A 13,651-nucleotide genomic window follows, 5' to 3' on the forward strand; every position below is an offset into this window, starting at 1 on the left:
GATACTTAAGGGGGAAATGAGCAAATGGTTGGCATTATCTCATGGTATTTATACATTCTTTATTATTAACTTTGATGTCAGCTTAGGTATTCACTGATGATTAGGAGCAATAATACTATGTGCTTTTTTCCCCCCTAATCCACATATTTGTTAACAGTTTAAGTGTTTTGCCCAACATATTAGGACACCATCAACATGTGATATGTTTGGAAGATATGGCTCTTTAAAATGCATGCAGTTCCTAATTCTTGATTCTTTTGTTCGATCTTCTATGACTGTATGATTGATTTGTGCACATTAACCAGAAGAAATGACAAGAATAGTTTTCATGATAAAGTATGTCCATGCCACTGTTTATTTTGTTTCACATGGTAGCACAATTTCATTTTAACAGTTCTGGGTTTTGTTTTCTGCACAATTTCTTTTTGAATGATTTACGTATTGATTCATGACATTTATAAAAGCCATAACAAACATTTAGGTACTGCACCGAACACTTTCACCAACATCTTGTTTACATTGCATACATAAACGGGAAAGGTTTGGTAAGCTTTTATTCACTATCCTTTTGTTAGAATAGATAAAGCATTGGTCTGGTTTAATAAGACATAGCTTTTAAGTTTCAAATTCCAATTTCACGTAGTCACAAGAGAGCCTCACCTGCTGAGAGTTCATACCGAACATCGGTATGGAATATGTTCACATTCCTACTCAGTGCTGCCATCAGATTAGATGTCACCTGCTAATTTTAAAGTTGTGTTATTTGTACATTTAGCATAAAACCATCATGTTCTGCACTCAAAGATCTAATTACTAATTGGTATAGTGAAGGGTAAGTATTTATAGATGTCTCCATGGTTTTACCCAAGTTTGCATTCAATCTTTTTTTTATTAACATGGCTGATTTAGAATTGTTATTGAATTTAGGAACATGCACTCTGTAGACCTCGTCTTCTCCAGGCAGGAAAAGCCATCTCCATTAAATAAATGAACCGTGCAATTAGCAGGTTGAAATTAAAGAGAGGTGCAGTTTGAATGTCAGTACTACATTTGTCCCATTTCAAAATGATGTATAGTATTTTCAGTCTTGGTTAAGAAGAAATCAAGTGAAAATAAATAATTATAAAATAATAAATTTAGTGGGGATAGTAACACAGCATTTATTAACCCATTTAATAAAGTTTAAAATTACATAAAGTAAGAAAATGAGCAAATTTGGGCAACAAGCCCAAATTACAGCAGCATCTTATTTTTAGCTGGTTTCGGACCTTGTAATAGCCAAGAAACTCCAGAATTTCATCACCTACTGACACTCACTTTGGCATGCAGGTTGTGTGCAGGTTGGTCAACTCTGAACGGTTGGTGCAATTTGCTGCTTCTTTGAGAATACGGTCTGGTGGTGTCAAAATACCTTGCTGGCCTGCGACTACGCAACTCTGGTTTGTCCCATGTCCAAGCAGGTCCAGCCCCAGGAATTGCTCCAGTTTGAAGGTAAAAGGAATTTCAAATGAAATACGTATCTAACAAGCAGGGGATATCAAATATATTATAAAAGTTCTCTATAATGGACTATAGTAATAACAGTGAAGAAAAATAGATTAAAATGCAATTTTAAACAAAAATTGCACCCAAAAGAAAAGCATTTATATTGAGCATGCTAGAAAAGCACAACTGCAAGAAAAATACCTGATGCATCAGTTACCAAATTGTGTCTTCTATTAAGACTCCAGTCTATGACTGTTAGTTCCCAGTTCAAATCAATGATAGAGCAAAGAGCTGGTAACAGAATTATGCTTTCCGGTCTCGGGTAAGGCTTGTAACATATAAACCTCTTGCACTTGTTGTGCTGGCTTTGGAAACTTGAGCAAACAATTTTTGTGGTAGTACGCCACAAATTTCTGCCAAGCACGTGTTTGATGCCAGTGATGTACAAGATCAGATTTTGAATCCCAATTTTCTGCTAATAGTGAAGTTTTGCCCAAAAATCACATGAATGGAGACTGTAGTTAGCAGTCTTCATTACTGTGGAGGATAACACTTCTGTAGGCATCTCTCCTGAAACTTGAAACAGTACCAATAGATGGTTGTGATGTTCCCTAAAACCCTAGATACTTTTCTCCCTTTATGACAATCAGGCACTTGTGCAGACTGTACCTCCCTTTTAAAATTAGCAATATATGGGGAGAATGTTAGGAAATCTCTAATGCTGGTTTTCAAATGAATCACCAAATATGGTTATGGTACTACAACTGGTTCACAATCCTAATTATTAGCTAAAGAGTGTGGGTAGTATAAAAAGGCCTTTTACTGTTAACTTGAACTATTGTAGTTTTAAGTTTTTTTTCTCTCTTTGTACCAACATCAATTGATGTGTTTATAGGATTTATATGAACACAAGCTAAGCTACCATTAATGTACCACCAGTGGAAAAGCTCTAAAAAATCAGTTTAAAAAGTCATTATTACGATTTCCTGGCAACTACTAGTTGAGTTATTGTAGGAAAGGTATAAACTAATGGGAGAGAATCTTACCTCTGGGTATTTTCTTTTTTTTTTAAATCTTTACTAAAACTATGCACCTCTTTTAGTCTGTTGAATCTTGAATCTCCATGTTTGAGAAAGATGCTAATTATAAATGCTGAATCTTGAATCTTGTTTACTTGTTAAAGATTCCTGCAGTTTTCTGAGGTATGTTAGTCCTTCTGTTTTTAAGGGTTCAAGGAAATGAAAGAAAACTCAACGAAAATGCATGATATTTGTATCCAGTTAAAACAAATGGATTTGCGTAATACCTACTGTTTTTTTTTCTTAACAGAATCTGCTGCCAACATTTTCCAAAATTCCCTTCTCCAATCTGCTACAATGTTTGGAGGAAAAAGTGATTTCTTATAAACATCGAAATTAAGTTTCATGCCTTGTAAGTGAAACACATTGCAAGCTCCAGTGGAACATGAACAATAATAGCATAATTTAATGCAACACGATACTAATGCACAGGCCTCTGAGGAATGAATTTCAGATGATAATAAAATTGCGCACACTTCACTTTTGGCAGTTTTTATATTAATTTAAACTTTTTTTTTTGCATATGACATTCTCATGCACACGTGTTTTAACACAAGAAGCAAGTCCATTTAAAGGTAGTCCAAGCACTTTGTTTTCGAGTGTGTGTATGGATGTAGCTGCAGCTGCAAACTGAATGAAACATTTGAATTTGTGCAGTCCATTATACGCATTTATTAATGGCTCACTTCTGAATGTCACATTGCAGGAGTAACACAATTGAAGGGTCGCTCTTTGCTGCTTCTTTGAATTCATCCAACGTAATCTGGTCGTCATTGTTCTTATCCATCTTACTGAAAATCTTGTCGACTCGTTGTTCTGGCGTTAAACCATCTTCGTTCATTTTCATCATTATGACTGTTCCTACCATCTTATAAATAGCCTTAAAATAAGAAAGCAATTCAAAATTAGTGTGGGGTGGAGGGTGTGACATGTTTTATATTAGAAGGTTGCATCAGCATTAATTCCATACGGAGGCCAGGAAGTGAAAGGAGAGAATGACAGAATGAAGAACAGGAGGAAGGAGGAGAGGGGTGCAAGTGGAAGAGAAGGGGCAGGAGAGAATTAGGAGGGACAGGAGAGGCAAAAGGAAGAGATGCAGAAGAAGGGGATGGGAGAGGAGATGGTGGGGAGAGAAGGAGCGGGGGAAGAGGAAAAAGAGGAAGTAGTGAGTGGGTAAATAGGGAGGGGAATAGCAGGGATGTAGCAGAGTGAAACAGGGAAGAGGGGGGGAAGGGGGTAGGGGCAGATAGGCAGGGTATGGAGAGGAGAGGAGAAGAAGAGGAGATCAGGAGTGTAGAGGAGAGGTGTGGGGGAGCGGAGAGAAAAAGGGTTGGGGGTTAGGGATGGAGCAGGAGGTCAGGGTTAAGATGGGGGTAGAGATAGGGACTATGGAGACTTAGCATTACTAGCTTACCTTGTATGAAGACAGATTATTTTCCTAGGTTCTAGTGTTCTCCTTGTTAGCTTGTGTTAGAGCAGTCTGTAGTACAAACCTATTGCCTGTACATTAGCTTCCTCACAAATACTTCACCCCATGTTCTGTGGTGCTATCTTAGATTGATGGTTTGTGGTGTCTCAAGAACAAGTCTTATTTGTCAAATAAATTCTTTTTTAGACTAATATTTTGTTGGTATATTTTTGCTTTTACCACAGGATGAATAAATCCCAGGGGGCTGGCATATTTAATGAATAACTGGATTGTGATTAGACAGTTTAACAATCCACAGCTGCACATTTTTCCTTACCTCTATGATCTCCAACATTTCCACTCTTGTTATTTTACCATCACCGTCTAAATCATACATATTGAAAGCCCAGTTTAGTTTCTGTTCGAAGCTGCCTCGTGAAGTGATAGAGAGAGCACAAATAAACTCTCTGAAGTCGATTGTTCCATCACCATTTTTATCAAAGGTTCTGAAGGCATGTTGAGCAAACTTAGATGCATCTCCATATGGGAAAAACTGGAGAGAAAAAGATGCAGACAATAAGAAATCAGCTCTACATTCTTCTTTATGTTATACTTCCTATAGCATGGATACTACAGTCAACTCAGATGTTGTTTATTTAAAGGAATTCCAGATTATCAAATATTCTTTACATCTTTACCACATTACCACATTTTTATTTGTTAAGCTCAGATGGAGGTAATAAAGACAACACACTTGAGGTCTGTTTGAAAACCAATCACTGAATTGGAACTGTTATGCCAGGTCACCCATTCCCCCTTTCAATATATCATCATTAATTAATGTATTGTGGGATGCAGGTTCTGTTTTCACTTTTTTGTTGCTCTAAATTATATTGCTTTAAAAAAAATAATGAAATGCAGAACTGTTACATTTACAGCATTCAGGAAGTAAAGAGCATCGATTGTGCGAACCTCGTATTCTACTTGGCCTTCTCTTTACTTCACCACTTCAAACCAAACCAGAGGTTTATATACAAGTACATGGAAAGGAAATACAGTCCAAATGCAAGGATAAACGGCTGTCAAGGAGCCAGCAGATGTGGTAAGTGGCACCATTCAGCCTTGTAAATTATAAAGTGGATTGATTTTGTAGAACCATGACTGTCAGTAATTTTCCAATGTATTTCAGAATAGAAATGTGATTTCACAGAATCATTGAATAGCACAGGATAAAAGGTGGCTTTTACCTTCAATCAAATGGAATCTGTGCCAACAGTGAATCATTCACTCTACCAATCAGGTTTAAAGATATTTAAGCATCATTACACAATACCAGCAGTCAATACAGCTTGTATAAATTCCTGATCAAACCATGACCAATTTTTAGATGGCAGAAGTTAAAGGAAAAGCAACAGGACACATCAAAAATACAAGACATTCTACAGATGCTGGAAATCTTGAGTAACACACACAAAATGCTGGAGGAACCCAGCAAGTCAGGCAGCATCTAAGAAGTGGACAAAGCATACAGCAGCCAACTCCTTTCCCAATCCATATACATCACATTAACTGCATTTCTCTAACTGAACAGTCTGTTACAGATTGCCCCCCAGGTTATGGCAGGGTCCACATAACTGCTCAAGACCTGGACATTTGCAAGTCGGAAATGCGACCGCAACAGATGGCAAATTCATTCCACTGGTCTCCCAAATGACTGTCTGTATGTATGGACTGTTCTTTAGTCAGCCATTTGAAAGTTTGGGAGGTCTTGTGCTTCAAAATCATACTTAGAATTAGTTACACACAGTGTGCCGTTTACACAAATTCACAGTTCAACGTAAATTTATGATCAAAGTACAGTATGTAGATGTCACTATCTATTACCTTGAGGCTCATTTTCTTGCAGGCATTCCCAGGAAAATAAAGAAATATCCTAGAATTTATGAAAACTATACATGAACAAAGATTGACAAACAACCAATGTGCAAAAAATGACAAATTGTACAAATAATTTTAAAGAAGTAAATAAATAATACTGAGAACACGTGTTGTAGAGTGGGTTTATACATCGTGGATTCAGTTCAGTGTTGATGTAGGCGAAGTTATCCGCAATGGTTCAGGAGCCGCATGTCCCGAACCTGCTGGTATGAAAGTGATTTTAACTTGCAGCATTCAAATTTGGAAGTACAGCAAAACTGACCATATTTTTAGATACAAGTTTGTATTTTTTTCCAATCACTGGCACCAAACTTTCTGAGATGGAATGAGGCACATAATGGTAGCACCGCTCTGAAGAGCTCGCTGGCAAATACAGAGGTGCACTGGGAGGTCAGATGTGTTAAAACCTTGCTTCCAGCTTGTCTTGTACATCTGTGCACACAGTAAAACATGCTGACTGAGGTGTGCTGAGTCACCAGTGACAGTTGCAGAAGGAACTGCATACGATTGTGCTTTTAATATTTCAGTAGTACTTTAGTGATATTGTAAATGTATTGTTTAAGCATTCTTGTTCGTTTAAATAATTCGTTACGGGTTATATGTATGGCAGTACTGTAGAGTAGGCGTTAGCACAACGCTTTAGAATATAGGCGAACCACATTCAATTCCCTGTGCTGCCTGTAAGGAGTTTGCATGTTCTCCCCAGAACCGCGTGGGTTTACCCTGGGTGCTCTGGTTTCCTCCCACAGACCAAAGGCGTGCTAGTTAGTAGGTTAAGTGGTCATTAAAAACTGTCCCGTGATTATGCTGGGATTAAATCAGGAGATTGCTGGATGGCATGGCTTGAAGGGTCAGAATGCCTATTCTGTGCTGTATCCCAATTAAAAAAAGTCAAAACAAATGAATTGCCTGTGTCATGAACTACCACATGATACATGCGTACCTTGCTTAAAAGTAAAGATGAAGTTAAACTCTCATTTTGGACTCCCTTGATTTTTTTCCCCAATTAATTTTTATGTTTTGGAATTACAAAACACAACACTTGTTAAAAATCTAGCTGAATGTAGTGGGGTTAATTGGTCATTGTAAATTGTCTTGTGACTAGGCTGGTGTTAAATAGACCAACACTAATGGGTTTCTGGACAGTGCAGCTCATTAGGCTGGGAGGATCTGTTCCATGCTGTATTAAACAAATTAAATAAATAAATAAAAGTAGTAACTGGAGTAAGTTTTCATCCATAGCAGTTGAAAACAGAACATTTATAAACAAAGCAACATGTCCCAGTGCACTTTAAAGAATGATATTAATTATTGCAACACACAAATTGGGTGAGCAGCTCCCCAGATCGGGGAGCGTCTATGGAAAAGACTACAGTTGGCGTACTGCTGAAGGGTCTCGGCCTGAAATATCAACTCTACTCTTTTCCAGAGATGCTGCCTGGCCTGCTGAGTTCCTCCAGCATGTGTAGTGTTGCTTGGATTTTCTCTTGTTTGCGATTTACAATTTATTCTGATTACAAAAAGCATAATAAAATTACAGTACATAGAAAAAAAAGCAAAAGAAATTAACCAGAAATATTCCACTGAAATTTCTGATCAAGATTTTAATTCAAGAAATCATAATACAGTAGATTCTGGTTAATTGGGGGTGCCGCTTATTTGGGACAACTCTTAAAGAAGATAAGCGAATTGAGAAAATAGCCAGAATCCCCTTCATTTATTTGGGATACTATGCTGCTTAACTGGGAGGGGAGGCTGTTGCCCAACAGCTTCTAACTAGGGTCAGCCACATGCACTTGTGAGGCCATTAGACACTACACTGTGCTCAGAGCAAACAGTTTTAAAATAGCATTTGTTGCGTGTGTTTCTGTTCAAAAAGCAGTGATTTTTGTCACTGATATCTAGTGAGAAATAAGCAGTAGGACAATTCAGAACTGTTTTGCTCACTGTAGTTTCAAGCATGGAGGTGCCAGAAACGGGCAGGAGTGAAAATAAAACAATTTCACCAATTCAGCAAGTTAGGAATTACGAAGAATTTGAAGAAATTGATTACATCTTGAATGTCACAATGACAATGATTTGGAGGATACCACCATCAAAAGCATTGTCTGAAGGCTGTCCATTACCCACACTAGGCATCCGCACTGATTTTGTTCATTTACAGTTAATCAAAAGAACACAGCAGTGTACACTGGATGAATTCCTCCATCAGTAACTATTTGAAAGTAACATAGAGTTTTATAGTACTGCAGGGGTATTCGTAGTATTCTAATTTATGTATTTCATTCAAATACATAATCTGTTACTCAGTTCTTTTTATAATACACTTTAACTATTTCTACAAAACTTGGGCTAATTGGGCCAAAATGCATCAGTCCCGATGTGTCCCAATCCAGATTCCACTGTATTACTGACATAGACTTGTTCCTATAGGGATGTCCAATACTGAATGATGTCTGATGGAAAGTTGGAAATCCAACATGCCCAAACGTTTAAAACATTGAATTTTATTACTCTATTGCACAGTTTTTGGATTGATTTTACAATAGTTAAGACAAGCTCTAAAGAAAGCCTGAAGAGTCACTGACCTGAAGTGTTGACTCTCTCTCTCTCTCTCACCAGCTGCCTATACAGCTGACTATTTTAATTGGAAATGCTAGCCATTGAGTATTTCTGCTCCATACACTTGTCACAAATCACTGAAATACTGATAGGAACATGGTGCTATAATGAATCTAAATGGTTCTTTTCAGCAGGGAAATCATGCAGCAAAGGCTCAAGTATGGAAACTTGTAGGGTTAGTGACAGCAGATGTTGTAGACCAATGGGTCAGAGATCATTAAAGTTCTTGAGGAGATTCGGAGAGCATGGTTAAGGTCAAGGTCAGCAAGGTCTTAATCTTGTGACCAGTGTAAAAGAATACTGAAACAAATGGAGTGAATGGCACAGATGAAACAAGGCAAACGTGAATCAATTTAGAGTCAGAGAAAGGAGGTAAAGAATGAATAAAAGCAAGAATGCAGTTTATGGATTATTGCATGTGAATAATTATTACTACTTAAAGGATTATGTTATGCACTGTTCACATCTGCAACAGTGTTTAGCATATTGTTTCAGAGGGACAATCTCTGAAGAACCTTTGAATAAGCACACAGTTTACTAAAAGTACAAGCCTGTACACAGGGACAATATTCTCATCAGCAGTTCAACACACATTCTTCAAAAGAATAAAACCAGGAACTGAAAACAAATGTACACAAGGTGGTGTTTCTAAAAAGTAAAGCTGTGTGTGTGTGTGTGTGTGTGTGTGTGTGAAATATATCAGACACAATAAAGCCAATAGCTCTCTAGCTTGATCAGGAAGAGTGGAAATACTCAGTGCGTGCATTCTAACAGTTACATAATAGACTACAGAAAGCAATGGATACAACCCAGTCCTTCACGGGTAAAGCCCTCCCTACTATTGAGCACAGGAAAGCAGCATCCTTCAACAGAGACCCCCACCAAACCAGTCATGCTCGCTTCTCACTGCTGCCATCAGGGAGGTGGAACAGGACCAATGCCACCAGGTTCAGGAACAGTTATTACTCCTCAACCATTAGGCTCTTGAACTGGGGGGGGGGGGAGGGGGGCAAATTCACATACCCCAACACTGAAATGTTCCCACAACCTATGGACTCACTTTCAAGAACTCTTCATCTCATATTTTAAATATTTAATGCTTGTTTATTATTGTTATTTTGCTTTTTTGTTGTTTCTTTTATCTACTGTGCATGCCCACAAGAAAATGAATCTCAGGGTTGTATATGGTGACATACATGTACGTTGATAATAAATTTACTTTGAACTTTGACATGATCTCCATTAAATACCAGATCCAACATTGACAGAGCTGTTTTCTAATTTTATAAATGCTACAACAATTTTCATTGTAAACAGTAATGCTGTGCCAGTGATTGTGTGACTGCATGGACAACTGCCCACATCACTGCAACAGTTTCTTAAATAAATAACAAACAGGTGACTAGGAAATATCCAACAGCGAGATCTGAGAACAAGAATTGCAAAATTACTATTTCCTTTCCAATTACATTAAACTTGACACATCCTGCTTCAAGTTATTCATACAACATCCCATAATAATTTCTGAAAAGTTTGTTGAAACAGCATTACATCTCAAAACTATTTACTTTACCACATGAACACCTGGGTGAACAGCACGACGACCATGGTAGATAAAAACAATTTACAAAAATTATCAATAGGAATGACTTAGTATTTGTAGTAATGAAGCACCTCAATTTTATTGATTCCTTTACATACATTTGAGATCAAAACACTGGTCAGAAACAAATCATTAAATTTGTTATCTTTGATATTAGTTACCAGCCCTAAAGGAATAATTTTAGGAAAGAAAGCAATATAATTTCAATAACTTTATGTGGTCTTTTATGGAAAGTGACAGGGTATTACATTCACCCAGCTATTGGCAGAGAGTTTGATCTCTACTTACACAAATTAATGATGGTAAGTGCCATGATAATCCCAGCAATCTCTGGCCCATAATAAACAGAATTACCAAAATCTCTAACTTTCAAGTAATTTGCCTGAGCTTCCTCTTGCATATGGTTTATTATTAAGAGTTCCTGCTTTTAATAGATGAGTTAACATTGTTGAACAATCATAATTAAATAAATGTGATTTTATTTATAACTGGTTTCCTTCACTTTTGTTGAATTATTTGATGACAACAAAGCAAACAGGAATTGCAGATCAATGTATGTTGCTCATATTACTGTGATTGCATCATTTAACAGACTAATAAGTTACTTCATCTCCCTGCCATAAAGTCATGGAGAAGTACAACACAGAAACAGGCCCTTCAGCCCATCTAGTCCATGCCAAAACCATTTAAACTGCCTACTCCCATCAATGTGCACTGGAACCATAGCCTTCCATATCCCTACTATACATGTACCTAACCAAACTTCTCTTAAACGTTGAAATCGAGCTTACATGCACCACTTGTGCCGGCTGCTCATTCCACACTCTCACAACCCTCTGATTGAAGAGGTTTTCCCTCATGTTCCCCTTAAACTTCTCACCTTCCACCCTTAAGCCATGACCTCTGGTTGTAGGCCAACCCTGCCTCAGTGGAAAAAGTCCGCTTGCATTTACCCTATTTGTATACCTCTATCAAATCTCCTCACAATCTTATACATTCTAAAGAATACAGTCCTAACCTATTCAAGCTTTATAACTCAAGTCCTCCAGACCCGGCAACATCCGTGTAAATATTTTTCTGCACTCTTTCAACCTTTTTTTTTTACATTTTTCCAGTGGGTAGGGTGACCAAAACTGCACGATACTCCAAATTAGGCTTCACCAATGTCTTGTGCAACTTCAACACAACATCCCGTATTCTGTACTCAGTACATTGCCAATGCGCCAAAAGCTTTCTTTATGACCCTATCTACATGTGACACCACTTTCAACAAATTAGGTACCTGTATTCCCAAATCTCTTTCTTCTACCACACTCTCAGTACCCTACCATTCACTGTGTAAGACCTACCCTGGATGGTCCTGCCAAAGAGCACAACCTCACACTTGTCTCCACATTAAATTCCATCTGCCATTTTTTCAGCCCATTTTTCCCAGCTGATGCAGATCCTTCTGCAAGCCATGATAGCCTTCCTCACCAACCACTACACCCGCAATCTTGGTGCCATTTGCAAACTTGTTGATCCAGTTAATCACTGTGTCATCCAGATCATTGATATAGATGACAAACAACAATAGACCCAGCACCAATCCCTACTGTACAACACTGGTCACAGGTCTCCAGTCAGAGGCAGCCTTCTACTACCACTCTCTGGCACAAAGCCCATGTCTAATCCAATTTACTACCTCATCCTGAATGCTGAGCAACCTAACCTTCTTGACAGCCTCCCATGCGGGACCTTGTCAAGTGCCTTGTTAAAGTTCATGTAGACAATATCCACTGCCTTGCCTTTATCAACTTTCCTTGTAACTTCCTCAAAAAACTCTATAAGATTGGTTAGACAAGACCTACCACACATGCTAAATATCCTTAAACAAATCCATGTCTATCCAAGTACTTACATATCTGATCCCTTAGAATACCTTTGAATAACTTTCCCACAACTGATCTCAGACTCACTGGCCTCTCATTTCCTGGTCTCTGTTTGGAGCCTTTTTGTTTTAAAAAGCAGCAGAACAACATTGGCGATCCTCCAAATCCTCTGGTAACTCTCCTGTCACTAAGGATATTTTAACTATCTCTGCTATGGCCTCGGCAATTTCTGCTCTTGCCTCCCGTAGGATCTGAGGGAAGACCTTGTCAGGCCCTGGGTATTTATCCACCATGATTTGCCTCAAGCTAGCAAACACCTCCTCCTCTGTAATCTGTACAGGGTCCATGAAGTTGATGTGCTTCTCCTCATTTCTATAAACTCTGATGTCCATCTCCCAAGAAAAGAATGTATTTAAGATCTCCCCATCTGTTTTGACTCCACACAAGGATTACCATTCTGATCTTCCAGTAGACTAACTTTGCCCCTAGCAATCCTTTTGCTCTTAACATATCTGTAGAATCCCTTAGATTCTCCATCACCTTGTCTTCCTCATTTCTCTCCTGTGTTCTCTTGCATTTCCTGTACTTCATATGCATCTCATTCATTCCTGCTTGATGGTACCTGCTATGCAACTACTTTCTTTCCTCTGAATCAGGGCCTCAGTACATCTTGAAAGCCAAAGTTCCCTACACTTGTTATCATTACTTTTTATTCTGACAGGCACATACAAGATTTGTACTCTCAAAATTTTGTTTCTGAAGGCTTCCCAGTTTACAATTACACATTGTTTCTCTTTCCACAGACAATGCCTGACCTGCTGAGCGTTTTCAGCAATTCCTTTCTTGTATTGCACCCTTCCTTTCCTTATCTCACTACTTCATTGGTTCTACAGAATCTAGATTTGATGAGGCAAGAAAGATATTAGTAGCACAAAACTAGAATCTTCCATTCTTGCTGACCAAGTGCATTGCTCAGATTTTATTGAACGCTTTTTTTGCTTTATAACATTCCAAATAACTTTCAGAAATGAATTTAACTTTCATCGGTGGCACAGATTTCTCTGAATCTAAGATTCTACAAGGGGAAACGGAATGAGGTCCTAAAGTTAACACGCAAGCCACAAATCAATTCACAACACAGGATAAAATCTATTTGATGCTTGCAGTGTAAACTTTGTGCAGCAATGGTAAAGTGTTAATTTAGAATCTTACGTCTTGCAAATGTTTTTGTTGACAAACTAATAATTAAAAATGGAATGTTGAGCACATTCCAAGTATTATAAAGTTTCTTGATATTTTAATCAATTTTTTTTTGGAGTACTTTTTCTTAACATTGAATAGGAAACTACTTAGTGATGGTGGAATGATGCAAGTGAACATGTGGGGTGGAAGCTAAAATCACCTGTGTTATCAATTGGCTGACACTGGGAATGAGTTATTCAAACTAGTCGTCAAGTGACAGTAACACCACTGCACACTGTGAAACAGAAATGTTACACAAAATAGCAACTTTTGAAAACTGTCAGATTTTTGGATCAGGCATTGAATGAGTCACATTTTCTGAACTTTAGCACAGTTTAAACATAAAGACGTCATCCAATTGATTTTAGTTGGAGGCAGTGGAAGGGCAGGTAACAAAAGCTGC

General features: G+C 38.0%; 1 protein-coding gene across 1 annotated transcript in view; it reads right to left on the reverse strand.

Moving 5' to 3' along the window:
• Nucleotides 1–323: 323 nt before the first annotated feature.
• The window catches only part of LOC134340239 (visinin-like protein 1), a 140,170-nt gene continuing 126,842 nt past the window's right edge, over nt 324–13,651 (reverse strand). Inside the window, exons 3-4 of the mRNA XM_063037240.1 lie at nt 4,310–4,525; nt 324–3,444 (exon numbers count right to left, since the gene is read on the reverse strand). Of these exons, the coding sequence (XP_062893310.1) occupies nt 3,247–3,444; nt 4,310–4,525 (414 nt within the window). The 3' untranslated portion in view covers nt 324–3,246. The remainder of the gene's footprint in view (nt 3,445–4,309; nt 4,526–13,651) is intronic.

This window comes from Mobula hypostoma, chromosome 2, assembly GCF_963921235.1.
Source record: "Mobula hypostoma chromosome 2, sMobHyp1.1, whole genome shotgun sequence".
NCBI lineage: Eukaryota > Metazoa > Chordata > Chondrichthyes > Myliobatiformes > Myliobatidae > Mobula > Mobula hypostoma.